An 18391-nucleotide genomic window follows, 5' to 3' on the forward strand; every position below is an offset into this window, starting at 1 on the left:
CTTCTGTTTTCAGTAGTATAGATTACATGAGGTTAAATTTGTTTATATATACGAAACAGAAGCAACAATCTTTGTGACTATTCAGTCCAAATCTTCACTGAGTCACCAGCATGCTCTCCACAGACCAGAAATATCAGTGTGTTTTGCATCAACAGTAAAGCTTTGGGACATTCAAGTGTGACTGTGACACATTGCATAATGTCCCAACAGGTACAAGGACTCAGTGAAACTGCTGCTGAAAAACCTGTGAAAAGCTATTGTGCTGTTTTTCATTTAGGGAACAAAGAAAGTGTACACATAGATTTCAGAAACAGACACTGTAATCATCAATTACAATTTTTTTTAACCCGTGCATATATTCTTCATGATGATTCTACTGTGTCTTTATCTACTTTATCTACTGCATCCTTGGCATTTACAGCACAAGCCTGCGGGTTAAGCTCCCCAACTCCCTGTCGGCTGTTACGATGTTTGCTTCCGTAAAGTGCATTAAAACATCTTGGAAGCAGGACAGAATTTTTAACAGATGCTACCAGTGTTTTTATGGAGTCTGGACATGAACTGAGTCTATCAATAAGGACCACAAGCAGTAATATTGTCACACTGAGCTAGTGTTTGTTAAATGCCTCTCCTAGCTGCGCTGTCACTGCTGCTCGGCCGTAAAATGAGTCAGGACTGCTCTCATTTTCAGAGCTCTCAATATTAAAGGGGTTCTAATGCACTGTGAGAAAAACACGGTAACAGCTACACTTTCTCCGACAAGGATCACACTTGATTAAAGCAAACTTGTGCGTCTCACTCTGGTGATAAAGTTTAGGGAAATTAAGTTGACTTTCTGCTCTCTTTGTCGGTCACAGAGAAAAGTTGGCTACAGAACAACTCACTCTTCTGGTGGGGATTGAATCTTTTGTTCAAGGGCACAACAGCTTCTTGTCATGCTTCTGTAGAAGGACAGCCAGTCAGACCCCTCACCTGCACCCTGCATACTTACATTACAGCACAAGGAAAACAACATTTATCACAATGATTTTATTAGCGCCATCATTTTTCCACATTCCTGAAATGTCCCCTTTCGCACAAGACTCACCCGCGGGTTGAGAAGCCGTGGCCCAGACAAATACTGATGCTATTTGTCTTCCTCTGCCTCCTAGAGACTCCAGGGAGAAGAGAGGATGGTCAGGCGGACACGTCCTTCTCTGATTCGTCACTGTTCGCTCGCTGGGGTCAGGATCTGAGTCCAGAAAACCGGCGAGTGGCGCTGAAGATGTTCCAGTACTACGGCTACAACGGCTACCTCAGTGATCGTCTTTCTTTAGACAGGCCGACATCAGACCTGAGGCCTGAAGGGTAAGAGGGTTGGTGGAGTGGTGCTCAAACACTGGTGATCCAACATAGACTAAGGATGTGTCTATGAAACGTCACACAACTGTAAATTCATGCCCATTATACTGTGATTTCCCAGAGCCCACTGTGCCATCTTCAAATCACTTGTATTAACTGATAGATTGTCAAACTGTAGATGGGTTAGCTGTTGTATAGACAGAGACATTCTTACATTTGATAAGCTGGTATCAACTCCGGTTTCTTCCTCACGTCCAACCCTGACATGGAAATTGGTTCATTAGTTGTTGAGTAATCCTGCTGAACAGACAGAGAGCAAACAAATGGTGATGAAAACAACAGCTGCAGTGGTGATTATGAAAATAGCTAATTAGTTATATGTCAAACAAGTAACTTACTAATGATTTCAATCCTAGCATCAATAGATATACTCGATCTACCAGGCTGCTGTTTCCTTTTAAATCACAGAGTGAATCTAATTTAAATCAAACAACAGATTTGCTTTAGCCTATAGCATTCAGTAGAGCCACCTGCAGTTGAGTTACTTAAATGTCGACAGAAGAAAACTCTTGATTAAGGTTTTTTTTCCCCACAGTTTTCCACACCATCATACTGGTTGACTGCGACACAGATTTGAAACCAGCTTTCATGTAGACATCACCAAGGTTACGGCAGCACACGCAGTGACATCTTGGTGCAAACGTCTGCCCAGTTCAAAGATCTGCATTTTCTCCTATGCACATCAATAAACTCCCCTCAGACCATCCATCCACACTAGTGCTGGCTCTGTGCGCTTATCCAAACTGTTCCAGGGATTTTATCAGTCACACACCTTGTACCAAATGTAGCACCATGTTTTTCCGCATATAGAACATGCTGTTTTCAGAGCATGATGTGGTAATGGCCATGGCAGGTAAGATGTCAGTATCCCTGAAAATTAACTCTTTACAGTAAATCAAATGGTCATATCAATAAGATTATTTTGCAAAGGTTTTGATTAAACAACGCATTTATGCCATTGCAATAAAAAAACATCAGGATATCTGATTCAAAAACTTTCATCTAGGCATTACCTCTATTTAAGGTCATATTTTTACAGAATTCTCTTTCTGCGTTTCTTAAAAAGAAACAGGCATCAGTTGCCTTGAAGAAGTGGTTGGACTACTGATTAAAAATGAAAATGTCAGCATGTAGCAAGAAACAATGTCTTAAAAGGGAAACAGAGGATCTTGAGTGATGGCAGACCTGACCACACAATCATTCATTTATCTCCCACAACTATTGCAGTAGCACAATTACTTTATTTCTAGATTTTTGCCATTTATGAAAACAGTGTCCTGTTCTCATCTTTCCAGTAGCTGTTATGGCATGAAAAGCCGACATTACCCTACTTTCTCAGGATCAACGTCAATTTTAATACTTTATACTTTAGACACGATGCAGCTCTAAACGTCGCCTCACCACAAATTTGTTGTTTATCCTTCACAGGTGCAGAAACATCACTTATCCTTTAAACCTTCCTCAAGTGAGCATAGTGTTCATTTTTGTGAACGAAGCCTTGTCTGTCATCCTGCGGTCCATTCACTCTGCTATCAACAGGACGCCTTCCCATCTTCTCAAAGAGATAATCCTGGTGGATGACAACAGCAGTAACAGTAAGCAGCATCATTTTATAAAACAGCAGTTAAATTCCTCTGTTCACTTATAGTGAACTTATAGTTTATTTGGTTTGTTAAAATGCACAGTTTATGTTGCATTGTAATAAGAAATGCACTTTTTAAAATCTTTTTTCAGTTAGTTGTACAAATGTGTGTCCCTTAAATTCATTGAAAGGGTCGCTTCACCCAAATAAACCAATTTCTAATGTAAAAATATGAAAATGAAAATGTTGCTTTTGCCTTGTGCTATGTGGCCACTTAGATGGTTAGATGCAATTTGAGATATCTGTCTCCAAAATATCAACAAATAATAGTATTACATTAATGTCTCAATTCAGAAACACTGCCATTGTTACTCTGGACAGTCCAGGTCCACACAGCACAACAATTCAGTGGAACTACTGTACAGCAAGAATAGTCCCTATAAAAACTGTCAATAATGTGGCTACCATACCCAACCTCTGTAACCTCACTGGAGGGCTCCCACTTGTCTCTGCTTGTCAGAGTTTCGGACTCATGGAGCTACCTTCAGTATTTAATCTCAGCCGTAAAACTGACATGGTGAAAATAAAAAGTCTGCTTTTGTTTGCGTGAGGGCTGGTGAACATCCAGCTTCTGGGGCATATGTGGCCCATAGCACATTTCGTGAACATAAAAGAAGAAACACAGATATATAAAACAATTCTTGTGACAGCAATATTTTTTTCTGCAATAAAAGACAATAGAATTGTAGACTAGCACGTCCTTGACAGTGGTCCCATCTGGTTGTAAGCTTGCAGGACACATTCAGGGTAAATTAAACTCACATGTTGGCATCGCTGTTATGTTTCATAGCTGCACCGCAAGCATCATGGCAACTGTCTAAAAAACAACACAACAAAGGGTTCCGTTTTCAAGAGAATTTTAAAGAATTATAAGAAAGGAAATGAATGATCACACCCAGCTAGCCATTCTTGTGCATTGCGTTATTGCTGAGGGAGGGACATGATGCCATGTGTGGAACTGCACAACCAAAGGTGAGGACTTGTTGGAGAATGTTGTTTTGGCAAAAAGCTGTGAGTAGCATCATGATTACTACCATCTGACATCAGCCATTTCACCATAGAGAAGCAGACATAATGTGATATATGTTTGTTAAATCTGTCAGATTTATCCTTCATTATAATGTGTGTTTGTCAAATCCTAGAAAGTAATATTCAGCAGCTTTATCCTATATCCTGCATATCGACACCTCTTGAGAGGTGAAATCTGTATCTGTGGTATGTGCTGCTCATCTCATGGCCTCTAGACTCCTTAAATGTTTTTAATTAGAGGCTGTGTTCACTGGATTTAACAGATAGATGAATAACATTAATTAGCTACAAAGCCAGGACATTTTCCCTGAGGCAGATAACAATCGAGCAAGGTGATGGAGTGTTTGCACATATCTTGTCTGCATTTGCAACCCTAATTCACACATTTGCATGCATCGGATGTAGGGTAAACAGTATCGGGATTAAATCATTTCCAGTGTATGCTGAAAATGTAAAAATGCTGAGCTCCGTTAACTTGTTATTGCTGAGATGACTGATGAGTGAGAATACTGGTAGGTGACTGGTCTGCCATGCAAAGCACAAGAGCTAAACTCCACTTAATTGTGAACAGTGCAGGTCTTAAACTGCATTACAAAGACAGAACGCAGGCTATAAAAAGGTAATGATTGGGCCAAGGTCATTTATAGGCAATATAGTTTTAAATGGGCTGTGCCACCTGTAAAAAGGACTGAGACAACCATTAGGGGCAATCAACATTGGAAATACTGGAACTGGGGAGGATATGTTTACCAAAGTCAATAATGCAAAGAATATAGTACAGCCTGTAGCTTTCTGGAGCAGAATATAGACGTGTGTTTGTCTTGGTAACTTATCTCAATGTGTTGGAAGGGGAATGATCCGCCTTCGTCAGGCTATTTTTAACGAGAAAGTTGAATACATCTTAAGTTAACCATTCATTAAAAAATCTAAACGTGGGAACCCCCAATGTTTACTTTCACTCATTCTAACACAGGCGGATTATCACATCACGTCTCTTGATAATTCATATTTCACCACATAATTGAGAGCTTGGAGCAGTTGCCTTCAGCTCCTTCAGACATCCAAATCATGCACTGACATTTTGCTGATGGCATTTCACCCTGTTTGCCTGAGCACTCTGTCACAGTGCGACTGATAGGCCCAGTGTTATCATTATTACCATGACTGAATCTTATCAGTGCTAAATGTCGTTAGCCTGTTGACCCGTGATGCTGCTGAGATTGTTGAAGGGGGTCATCGTCCACAGCCACCCTCCCAGGCATCCACATCTTTATATTAGTCATCCGCCACTGTCATGCCTCACCTCCGTGATGCATTAGCATGCAGGAGAATGTGTCGCCGTCAAGGGAGAGAAGGGCAAATTGACCTAGCTGATTCCGCCTTAATTGGATAATGTCCCAAGCTGTGGCCCGAGAAAGGCTCCTCTGTTTATGAGCCGGGTTCTGAGAAGGGCTCACTCATTGGAGCAGCTGTCAGAGGACTTAGATTTGTTACTTTAAATGAAACCTTAAATCATTCGAGACTCAAAATTCAATTTAATTATTGTTGTGCATAGGAAGATTGCACAACAAAATTATAGAGGAGATGAGCTGAAGGTTTGCTGAACTTATTCCAGTTTAGTGCTTCCTGCATTCATGTGTTTCAATCATTAGTAAAAAAGTGCTTCAAGTAATAAAGATGAGAAAACTGCAAAGAAAATGAATTTTGAATGAAAAATTTGAGGGAGCTTTCGGCTCCTGCTTCTGCATCACCATGGTAACAAATTATATCTGAAATAATAATACATTGTGAATCGAGGTGAGGATGAATGTTTTGGTGATGAGCATCTCAATTCAATCAAAATATCTTTTGTCCATGAAAAAATGTCAGACAATTGTAAAATGTCCCTGAAAGTCTGTTTTGCATTTTTCTTTTTCCATTTAAAATGGAAATAAATTTCTTAGTTTACAAAAGCACTCAGAAAGAAAGCAATTAATCCTTTCCGGACTGAAAACACAGATTCTTTTAGCCATTTTTTGCTGATTATTGTTCTTTCAATTGCAGCTTATCTTTTCAGCTCAATCTTTTTGTCGAGAGTGGTCTGTATATCGAGGTTAAGCTTTTACAGCATGTGACATTTTTTTACTGAACAGATTCTTTGGCTACTCATAATCTCATAATGTGGATTCCTTCACTTCACCTCAGGTGTTCAGGGAAGTTCCAGCAACTGTTTGAAACCAGGCGATTATCTGCAAACAGCTGTAGGTGCAGCCAATGAAACATGAAGGTCACACAAAAGCTGGAGGGAGGTCAGCAAAAACCAACTAAGCTGTGTTTACTGCACGTCCTGCCAACTCTGAACTACAAGATGTGCTGGAACTTCAGCAACACGCGTCTCACATTTTTTAACAAACTGCCAGGGTTTGATACAAGACTGGTGGAACTGTGGAGGGAGGCTGAGAATCAGTCGGATATTTTAGACCACGATTTTCAGAACTGCAGAATTGAGAAGTGAAAAATTGGCAAGTTGCGCTGTGCAAACTACACAGCATCAGTGAGACTTGCATCCATGTCGATTTGCCATCTGCTGTGCTAGCAGTAACGCCTGCATGGTGATGAACAATTTGCATGAAGAGAACATTGAGTATCCAGCCCTTAGACAGAGCAGGTCATTCATACAGTAGCAAACAGCAGTGAAGCAGCAACAGAACGAAAGTTTTCTAAAATCGTTTTTATCAATAACACATCCTATGTCTGGTTTTACACAGAAATGCATATAAATGTACAGTATATATAAATGTTTAACAGCATATGAAGCTGTCACATTAACAATCTTTGCACATTTAGAGAAAAGCTTAACAAAAATATTTTAAACCCATATCAGGTTTAGAAGACAATTTATTTTGCATGTACAGGTTTCACAGTAGGACTTCATGAATTTAGACAAACGCTATTCATACTCTGGTAGTTATACATAAACATTTTGTATATCGCACTGAGGGGGACAGCAGATTAAATGGTGTGTTCATCATTTTGTCCCTCACTAGTACCTTTGGTCTTTATCTTCTGAGACAAACCTTTGAATGTTTTCTTTCTACACTGAGGATAATGCTGCTGGATTTACTTCACGCTGATTTTAGAAACTTGTTTGCATGATGTTCCGGTCCAACTCAAATCACAAAGCCTATTGCCTTCCTGCTGAGCTGCAGCAGGATATCAGTCCTGAGAGATTGATGACCGTTGGCCATCAGCCGTTCCTGGTGTAATAAACTGTGCTTTATTTTGATTTGCTGTGCGGCATAACACTTCATATTTCTTATTCTTAATTCACTCGCACAGCAGAATGTCTCAATTAATAATGGATTGAGAGTTATTATGGATATACAGTAGTCTTATGAAAGGTCGCCAGCTACAGCAGCTTTTCTTTTAGCAGAAGGGTCCAAATTTTTATTAATAATTTTTACAAAAAAAAAAACCTGTCAGTCCACGTCCTTCTGATTTATGTCCTTCATATATAATCAAGGGCAGATTTCAACTTGCAGATGTTAGCTGATTGCAGTTCAACAGGAAGGGTAGAAACTGATCATCGCTCGCTCCTCAGAGTGGGAACTGTCATACTTAACATACAACATAACATACATGTAAACCACCATAGTCCCGTGTTGCATGGAGTGTATGTAGAGTGACTGTTATTCTGCTCCAGATAGCAGCAGTTCAAGCAACATCCCCAGTATGATTAGCATCTCTGACTCAGATATGGTTTTTTGAAATCATGTATTTATGCCTATTGTCATTTAAATGACTCATGAGATCAGTTTTTGCCCGAGGAAGAGTTAAGACATATTAAGGTAACAGATATGTCAGTATATTGTAACTTAAAAGTATCCTGCGTCATTTTTGAATTGCTGTGGTGCACATGGACGAGGAACCTGAGAAAACATCTGTAATAGTTGTTTTTTTTAATGTTAAATATTAAGTCACAGTTACAGGCAGAGGTACTGAGTGAAGTAAAAGACAATGAATAAAAAGGGGAAAAGAAATGAAAACGACAAAAACACATAACTGGAGCCATACGGACTTTGACCCATGTTGCTGTCATGCGTACAGAAGTGGAGTCACAACAGAGGCAGTGAAGCTGCACACAACAAAACACAGTTGTGAACAAAGCACAGAAATCTATCAAGCATTTTTTCAATACACCGTGTGGAAGAGCAGTGAATGTAAAGATATAAAAGAAAACTCCACAGCACTCAGGTCCTGCTCGTTGTCCTTGACATGAAAAGTCAAAAACCTCGTCACTCAATAATGTATTGATTAATGACTCATTTACAGGCACAGTAATGTTCTGTGTTTTCTCGTATTCCTTAAAAAAAACACATACATTCCCCTAACGTACTATTAGAGTAAAAAGCCTCTGGTAGTTTATTTATATCTACTCAGATGAAGACATGTCTGCACAGTATGCCTCCTCTTGCTATGTATAGAAAATGATTTGGATGAATTAGTAAGAGCTATAATTCCACATAAGAATAAAGATAGTTTCCTCAAACACTTGCTGATGAAAGGACATGAGATGTTATGCAGCGGACAGTCACAACATTAAAACATGTAACTGGTTTCAGATATCGATGTTATCAAGGCTCATTGACATGTTTGTACTTACAAGTGCCAACACTGACTATCAACTAAACCGACTAAATGTATTAACAATACAGCTGCTGAAACAAACAAAAATGACAGTGCAGAATCTCCATACGCTGCTTTAGGTCCTTTATGTGACCTGGATGAAAGGTTTATTTCAGGATGTTCACAGTTTGTGTATCACAGAAACAAATCAGATTGACTACTTCAACAAAACATTTTCCAGTGTAGCTGTATTTGAAAGACAAAGTTTTTCTCCACTTCATAACAAGGCCTCACCCTGCCAACGCAGTGGCCACTTTCTGGCTGCCTGCAACTGCTCCATGTTCCCTTTGAACTGGAAAGGCTCACCACAGGTTAAAAGAGAAATAGTGAGAACACAGCCTCAGGTAATTTATACAAGGAATGATGAAACTCTGTGCTGATTTAAGTTTTCAAACTTTGTTCTGGTGGTAGTACAGTTTACAGTTGTGATATAATGGTGTTGCTGCCTTCTTGCTGCCTCCTGCTGACATTTCACACCTGAAAAGGTATTTTCGAAACTCCAATACACTGCAGTGAGTTAACACATTTTTTAAATGCCAAAAGTATTACTACCTCAGAGGACTTGTAGGGAGAACAATGATTATTTTATAGGTAGCACTGACTCTTATCCTGCAGGGTATGTCATCACACAATATATTGCTCAGGTAATAATGGAGGTAAACTTAGAAGCCAAACGGACCTTCTCCACCTCCTCCCCCGTGCTTTGAAAAGCATTGCAGTCTGAGTCCTCAATATTGCAATATCCAGTTATGACTGCTAAGCCCCATGGAGGTGAGCTGTGCTGCTCAAGCTGCTGGTCCAGTGTTCAAAACAATGAAGCATGAGTACTTTTGACCCTGTAATATACAGCCCAGTGAAGGAGGACATGACAAAGTATTGTGGGTGGAAGTGTGTTTACAAGCATTTGTGTCTGTGTGTGTGTGCATCCATGTGTGCTCTGCAGATGAGCTAAAGGAGAAGCTGCAGGATTTTGTTTCTGAAACCAACAGCCAGCATCCAGGATTCATTAAGATGGTGCGGCATGCCAAGCAGGAGGGTCTGATCCGGTCCAGAGTGAGCGGGTGGAGAGCTGCTACCGCCCCAGTCGTTGCCCTGTTTGATGCCCACGTCGAGTTCAACGTCGGCTGGTGAGTCACTCTCGCAACGTGAGCAGCATGATGTTAGCACGAGCAGTAGTTCTTGAGTCCTAACACTGTGTGGGTTTGCTGGAAATAGTTGAAAATCAAATACTACTGACTGTTTTCTTATTCTCTTTTGAATCAGATGATTTTATCACTTATTTATTGTATTTACTGCTTTGTGACTCAGTTTGTAATCTGGACTTTTTACAAGTGCTGTATACAAAGATGATTTATTATTGATGTTGATTAAAATAATATCATAGTCACAATTATTGCACATCTTGTCAAACATCCTTGTCGAAGGGAAGTCATGCATATTTTTAAATATTTTTAATTAAGTGTTAGCAAATAAATATTTAAATGAATAGTTAATGATCAAAGAAGTATTTACTTGTCAGACTTTGTCAGACTAATGAATTAAATGAAATCATCTCATGAAGTTGCCCAGAGTAATGGTTCAAGTCTGTCAAAACAGATCCACTGTAAAATGACATCCTCTATCCGTGCATTTGAAGGGCTGAACCCATTCTGCAGAGAATTAAAGAAGACAGAACCCGAATCGTCTCACCATCGTTTGACAACATCAAGTACGACACGTTTGAGATAGAGGAGTATCCGCTGTCTGCCCAGGGCTTTGACTGGGAGCTGTGGTGTCGCTACCTCAACCCACCCAAGTCCTGGTGGCACAAGGGCAACAAGAGTGCACCGATACAGTAAGTGAAGTCTTCACAGCCGGAATCAAACATGATGTGATTAATATGATATTTTTCTATCTAAAACAAATATCTCTGATCAAAGGGTAATTTTTGCAGGATTAATGAAGTTGTGTGTTATGTTATGTCAGATTTCTCTACTTGTTGCTGCTGTCACCATAGCAACTGGGCTAAGCACAAACATAACCTGCAAAGAGAACAGACAAATAGAAGGGATTTACTGTTATCACATAATAACCACTTGAACCCAAATTACAATGACAAACCAGGAATTTAAAAGGGATTCGAAGGCAGTTTACTGTGAGAGATTTGCAGACGGGTTTGGTGGATTGGCTGGCGAGTTCTCAGTCTGATTTGGCTGAGGAAGTGGAACGACAGAGCAGAGCAGTGGGTCGTACCATCCTGCAGCACTGAAGAGTGGGCAGAGCGGACTGGGCAACTCAGATCCAGACAGGCTGTTTGCAAATGAAGACATGTGCAATGTGGAAAGTGTAGAGGCAGGCAGGCATCATAATTCTGAGGCACAAGCAGAGCATAGGATAAGGAAAGAGCTGGTGAACACAAAACATCCTCGCAGAGAGCAAAGAACTTGGCCGTGACGTCTGTCCACGGGCCGAAGGCTTCACACTGCAGCAGCTTGTTTGGATTAAAAGATCAACTGTAGATGCACAGGTAGAAATGTCAAGAGAAGAAGGAAGCCACACCCACCCACACACACATCCTGGAGACTTACTCTAACCTTGACCATAGTTACTACGTGCCTAACCCTAAACCTCACCTAACCCTAAATCCACCCTTAACCTAACCTGAAAACATGTCTTCACTTATGGGGACTTGCTTTTGTTCACCATTTGGAAGACAAGTTCCCTTAACTTGACTGTGTAACAATATTTAGATCCCCACAACATAACCTGGATCTCCCTCTCTCTCACACACACACACACACACACACACACACACACACACACACACACACACACACACACAACCTTGTACATCTTGGTGAGAACAGTCATTGGCATAGTGCAGTCCCCAACCCTATAACCCTGAAAGTAAGTCTTTAATCCTCAACACACAGACACACACTCATTTAGAAATGCACAGACTGGGCACAGACAGGCACCAGTAGGAAGGGAAACACCAGGAAGACACAGGGAAAATGGGAAGGTCAAGCCAATACCCTGACATCTACATCACCTTAATTCCCCCAGGAGCCCGGCCCTGATTGGCTGCTTCGTGGTGGATAGGCTGTACTTTGAGGAGATTGGTCTGCTGGATGAGGGCATGGAGGTGTACGGAGGAGAAAATGTGGAGCTTGGCATCAGGGTGAGTAATAATGTGTCTGGCTGTGGCCCCAGGCCATTGTTCATTTCTGTAATGTGTGGATGATTAACTATGATAATGACACTGGTGGGCTGCTGCAATATTTATAGGAAAAGTAACTCAAACGAATGTAAAAGGATAAATACACATTTTGTTTGGTTATGATATATGTATAGCAGAAGGATGGTTTATCTTGACCGACTCAAAGTAAAGTACAGAACCTGTGGCCTGGTTTCATTTTCATGTTTTAAATTGTTTAAATATATCTGTAATTGCTTTGGTTACAGTTATATTTAATGTAATTTTTTTATGCTTGCACCCAAGTCTAAAAAAAGTCTTGACAATGAAAGGAATACAAGTTTTCTTTCCATTTTTTTTGCATATTGACTCAAATCACCTTATAGAAAGTGTGAAGTTCAATAAATACTTTATCATCTATGTGTATTATTTATTATTCTTAGATTAATTCAATTTTGGTGTTTTGTCTTTTTGGTGTATTAGCATTAGAAAATTATAGAATATTGCCAACCAGATCCTTTCAATACTTTAACAGCTAATGTAATAGCTAATGTAATGCCGGGACATATATCCTCTGACAGGAACAAGAAAAAACAGGGGAAAGAATTATCCCTCAGCAAGTGTCCCCTAAACCCACTGTGACATGCGCTCTCTCTCTCTCTCTCGTGTAGTTTTAGCGAAAATAAATAATCACTACTAATTACTTCTGAAGTCTGAACGATCACCTTCATCCCCTGGTGATCATGAAGAGGCACGTCTGAGAGCTGTAGGACTCGTCATCATTGTTCCTGTCAGCAGTGATGTGTGAATACATTATTCTGAGCAAATAGACGAACAGTGTGTGTAGTCGCGTTGCATTCTTCTCACAGTGTTGTGCTTCATTTGTACACCATGGAAGTATCTTGGTGTGCACTCAGTCCAGCAGAACCACAGGCGGCTCGACCACAGGAGGAACAATCCTCCTGAGGGAACGCTAATGATAGCTCACATCTACTGTACAAAGATCATTAACGCAGCTTTCAGCCTGTTCAATGGAAGTAAGAAGTGAGGGACGACTCCTCCTCGGCGCCACCATCACTCGATTGCACTGCGAGGAGGAAATGGAGACAAGCTTACGACAGGACACCCAATGTGGAAATATCCGTCCTCGCTAATGACAGAGATGCAATCATCAGTAAAGAAGGGAGATTAGTCCCCTTAGTCATTTTCCTCCAGGAATTACATGCTCTTCGAATTCCTGGGCCTGATAATAGCCTCGCTGGCTGCTTTATAGTCTGACACTCTGATGATTTTATCACAAGGTCTGAAACCACTTTCACATTTACGTAAATGGGAGTTAAACCAGGGTCCTAGCTCACTCATGTAGAAACAATTGGATGGATCATTTTGGGTCATTGCTCGGTTTCTCAGTTCATAGTACGGTGTCACCCTCCATGTCGTTTACTGGCTTGGTTGTGTTGGACTGAAGGAAGTCGCCCTTTGCCTGCAGGTTCACGTAGTTTAGAGATCAGTAATTCTGAAACAGGGAGTGACACAGTGATCCGAGGATGACAAGAAGGGAGAACCGTGGGTTGGCCTTTGATTAGTAGTCCTAGAGAGTGGGTGGGGGGGGTCTGTCTGTCTGTTTGTCTGCCTGTCTGTCTGCACGTTGGTCATGGCTCTAGACCACCTGCCAGCACGCTGACTGGCTGCTGACAGATCCTCAGAGACACTCAAACTAGGCCAACAGCTTCAGGCTTTGGCTGAGGCTTGAAAGAGCTGTCCTGGGTAGTGTGAGGGTGAAACGAACTGCTGCTCTCAGCTCACATTTGGTCACAAAGTGGAAGATTGAATTTTTCAACCACGATCTACACAAATTTGTTTCTTTAATAGTTTCAGTGATCCAACCATGCTTTTGATGTGTATAAAAATGTTAAGCAGGCCCAGGTCATTCTAATTTTCTATCTATACATGTTAATATAGGTAAATATCTGTATGTACAAATGTAGAATCTGTTCACATTCCTATTGACATAACTGGATAGAGGGCTCCTGCCACAATCTATGACATTAAGATCTCATAAAATCAACAGCATGTTGCAAATAGGTTCAAGCTAGAATGACACTCAGTAAAGCGCATACCTCCACCAAGGACCAGCAGTCCCCTTAAATTCAATCAAGCTGCACCACATTGCACAAACTAGTAGACATCAGTTGCTTAAATTTGCCTGATTTGTTTATCAAGGCCCATGAATCCTGGCAAAAAGGGGAAAATGTTGAAAAACATCCGATCTTGCAACGTTAAAGAAACTGAAACAAAGTCCTGGATTTGCACCAAAATGTATTGGGGATCCTCCGGGACCCATACAGTATCACATCCTTTTACCAAGTTGCCTGCTAATCCAGCCAGTAGTTGTTGTGTAATCCTGTTTACAAAGAAACAAACCATCAAGTAACAAAACCTGCTCAGTGGAGGTAAATATGGACAAATAAATGCCATTGAAATGATGGTTGAATGTAAATTATATTGAGTTTCCAAACACAGCTACACACCTGTAAGAAAAACCCTCAACACAACTACTATAAAGTTTGTTGTGCTGACAAAAACCGCAAGACTCAGTCCTTAGATTTGCAGTCTAGTGACACACCAACAATAGTCTGACGTCTGAGTCATCTGCCTCTGAGGTTCCACTGATCTCTTGTTAGCTGGGTACACTGTGTCCTGACTGAAATGACATGTATCAAATGAAACACGTTTTTTTCTTTCTTCTTTTTTTGGGAATGTACCACTGCAGCAATTATAGAAAAAACACATAGATCAGCAAACAGATCCCCCTGTGGCGTCTTTCAATATATTTTTTAAAAGATGTTCCTGGAAAAGATCATTGTCCCCTATAAAATACATCGTTAGACCACGACACAAATTACCGCCTGTCACAGATGTCCTGCTGCACTGTCAGCCTGAGCCTTAAATAACAATGTTTTTTGACATTTGATTATCTGGGATGCCAAATAAGATATAGATTTTTTGCAAGGCGTTTCTTAAAATCAGACCGGCAGTGAAACACAGAAAAGTGGACAGGATCCTGAAAGTGAAATATAATCCAAATAATTTCCTAAAACACCTGTGACTGCTGGGTAATTTGCCAGTGACGCCAGGCTGCGACAGTGCGTCACTAGACAGACCAAAGCACACATCATCGCTCTCTCCTGGAAGGTTGTGTTGAAGAAGGAGGGTCATTGAGGCGTATGAAACCAATTATCATGCAGGTCTGTGCACAGTATTTATGAAAGTTGAAATATCATTACTTTCACGATAATGATTTATACAGTAGAATTGACCTGTATTGGTATACATTACATATACACAATGTGTAATATTTTCCACATGACCATTTTAAATAGCAAAGTTGTGATTGTTATATATCTGAATTTGTATAACATATATTTAACATCAAACAAATGAATATTTATCCGTGCACCAATTTTTAACATCATCATCTGTTGTTTTTAACTTTCTCCATCATGCGAAAGGTTAAATTCATTTAGAATTCTGTGTTATTACACAGGTTGAATATCAAAATGTTTTACCCAAATGACTCTGATTATAATTGTCAAACAGCACTGATTCAGTTTAATGATCCCTCTGCTGCTGAAAATCTATTGAACCCCGCTGCGAGTTCTCAGCCCAGCAGAACAATCGATGAGAAAATCTTTTGTGTGACAGCGGTAATGTGAAAAACAATGTAGCCCTCTAGTACAATGATCTGAACCACAGCTTTCATACAGCAATATCAAATTAACATAGTTCACTTTAGCAATAATTAAATCCAGTTTAATTAATACTGATTTACAGTACCCTGAAGAACATGTGTACTATTTCGCTACTTTTCCTATCGATATTGATATTTAGAAAAGAAGAGTAACTTTAATATTTTGTAATATTTTTAATTTTCATATTTAGAACCATATTAACCATATGCAACTATGAGCAGACCATGACTGATAAAAAACACCAGTCCACTCACATAACTCTGACTCACTTTAATTACTCTGGCTCGTTTAGAATTAATTGCTACTATACTTTTTTCAACTAACTGTTTTAAACCACACACGCTTTAATTGTGCTTAAACAATGTTCATACCTTTTCTGCACTTTTGCTCATCCGTACTTGTTAACCTCTGTTTTCTGAAATTGTTAAACAAATATTATTACATTAATACAACTGTATCACAGCTCCCTAATGATTATACAGAATGATAAAGTAAAGATGATAAAGATGAATTAAAAAAGTTCTTTCACCATCACAGTGTGTTTTAAATATATAAATCAACTACAGGTCATTTCAAGTAATTCTCAGTTCTAGGTTATATTTAATAAAAGCAACATGTTTTATTTCCGCTTCTTTAACCATATTATATAATTGTACTTCAGTCAAATCATGAGTTGTTTCATTAAGAAGACAGAAATAGAGCGGATGTTGGCAGCTCGGTGGTTTTACATGGCATGGAGAAATAAGTTGACGGTGGTGAAAAAAAAATCTTATCGGAGCAACAACAAATCTCATCCAGGGAAGGAAGATTTGACGAGGGCGTGTGTTTCCTTTACAGTCTAGTGGCCATGAGCAGGAGGGGAGTGATCTACAGTAGAGGGTGAACACACTGTGGCTGCAGCCGTGTGGATGAGTTGTGGCAGCAGAGTTTCAGGAGCACACAGTGGATGCTTTTTACAATGTCTGCTTTGGTGGGAGTGTGGGTTTCAGGTAAAATGAACACCTATTTAATTTTTCATGGTGTCAACCCAAGCTTTTGTCCTTTATGTCAGAATTCATGAGGCCATTTATCAGTGGACAATCTTTCTGGAGTGACCTCCCTCCAATTACTCATTATTCATGGTTTACTTTTACCCTGCTGAAAGTCATATATGTGAAATGAAAGTGGATTTGCCTTGATTTACCCCAAAACCCACAAAGGTGTTGTTGTCAGGACCTGCCTTACTCTGTGGAGGTGCTTGAGTCTGGCTGACTTCCTTGTGGCCTCTTCATGATTTCCATTTGCCTGTGGGATCCCAAGGTAGTTTAACCCTTTTAGTTGTGATCAACCTGTCTCTCCTCGATGCGATCTGACCACACACATCAAGCCCGAACGATATTACAGTTCGTTGGTTTAGATCCTGGTGGTGAGGGTCAGTCGGAGTCAATATCTTGCTCATTGCTCTCTCACAGCTTGATGTCATCCATGTAGAGGAGCTGGCTAATGGTTGCTCCGCTCCACTTCTTTAAACAAAACCATCAAGTACCATCAAAGTACATTTTCTATGAGCCTAGATATTTAGGAGAAACACTTATAGTTAAGAAGTCTGTTTAAAGACAACTGTGTAGGTCCAAAAGTATGTGCCACATGCACGAATGTTTATCTTGTCTCGGATTCACACTTTTTTTGTGCTGATGATAACAATTCTGAGGAGGGAGTGAAACTGTCTAAAAAGATAAGTCAAGTTCCTCATTACAAAGCTTTTTGTTCTCGGTGGATTTAATTCCGCAGCCATGCAGCAAAACTGTGCTGGTTGTTGTTCCGACTGCAGTCTTTTAGTTGATAGTAAGCACCTCTCAAGTGGTTGTAGCTGGTGGGATTACAGATGTGCCAGAAGACACTTGTCATTTACTGCTGAGTTAAATTCTTCATCGTGTTGCTCCTGGAGGTAGGATCAGTCTGCAGCATTACAGCAGTGAGCATGTGGGAAGAAAACAATTAAATAAATAAAATAAAATCTCAAATGTGTCCTGTTCACTCATTAGATATTGTTTAGGATTGTGAATTACATAAATTGTTGCCTGGTTAATTGTATTACCCTCACTTTATGAAAGAGGTTGAATTACATAAACATATACAAATTAATTTTCTGCAAATACCAACTCAAATGAACACACCAGTGGTTGCCTATGTAAAGCAGTGTTCAGATTCCTAAAGACATGTAAAGAGGACACAACTAGTCAAGAAAGCCGTCAACAGCTCTGCATACCAGAAAACTCCATGTTTCCAGTGAGATAGGGCGTGATGGTAAGTGGTACATTAATAATTCAAGGCTGTGAATCTTCACGTGGCTGCCTGGATGCAGCCCTGTTTCTTAGAAATTACATTTCTATGCATTTATTCTTCATTAGCAATTTATGTTCAAGGGCAACATTCAGAGCCATGTCAGGGTCAGTGAAATCCAAGGGATGTAGGATAAGCATGTAAAACATTAAGACTGAAAACTGGCAGCCTGATTTCATTTCTCTTGTCAAATACACATTTTGGGGGGGATTTTTACAATTTAATTTGAGCCAAATTACCAAATTAAATTCAATATCAATATTCTAGATCCTAAAAGTAGAGTTAAGAGATAGAATACAAATCTAAATGAAGGAAATATATTGCAGGTTTGTAAAGTGAGTTATTTCCTGTGGAACAGGGCAGACAGCAGATCCAGGGCAAATATAGAGTTCAGCAGAATCTTAA

The 18391-nt window shown here is 39.9% G+C and overlaps 1 protein-coding gene across 1 annotated transcript in view; it reads left to right on the forward strand.

Moving 5' to 3' along the window:
- galnt18b (UDP-N-acetyl-alpha-D-galactosamine:polypeptide N-acetylgalactosaminyltransferase 18b) overlaps positions 1–18391 on the forward strand; it is a 73776-nt gene that overhangs the window by 29528 nt on the left and 25857 nt on the right. Inside the window, exons 2-6 of the mRNA XM_069524178.1 lie at positions 1152–1347; positions 2830–2996; positions 9681–9864; positions 10374–10571; positions 11783–11897. Of these exons, the coding sequence (XP_069380279.1) occupies positions 1152–1347; positions 2830–2996; positions 9681–9864; positions 10374–10571; positions 11783–11897 (860 nt within the window). The remainder of the gene's footprint in view (positions 1–1151; positions 1348–2829; positions 2997–9680; positions 9865–10373; positions 10572–11782; positions 11898–18391) is intronic.

The sequence above is a fragment of the Paralichthys olivaceus genome, chromosome 1 (assembly GCF_024713975.1).
Source record: "Paralichthys olivaceus isolate ysfri-2021 chromosome 1, ASM2471397v2, whole genome shotgun sequence".
Lineage (NCBI taxonomy): Eukaryota > Metazoa > Chordata > Actinopteri > Pleuronectiformes > Paralichthyidae > Paralichthys > Paralichthys olivaceus.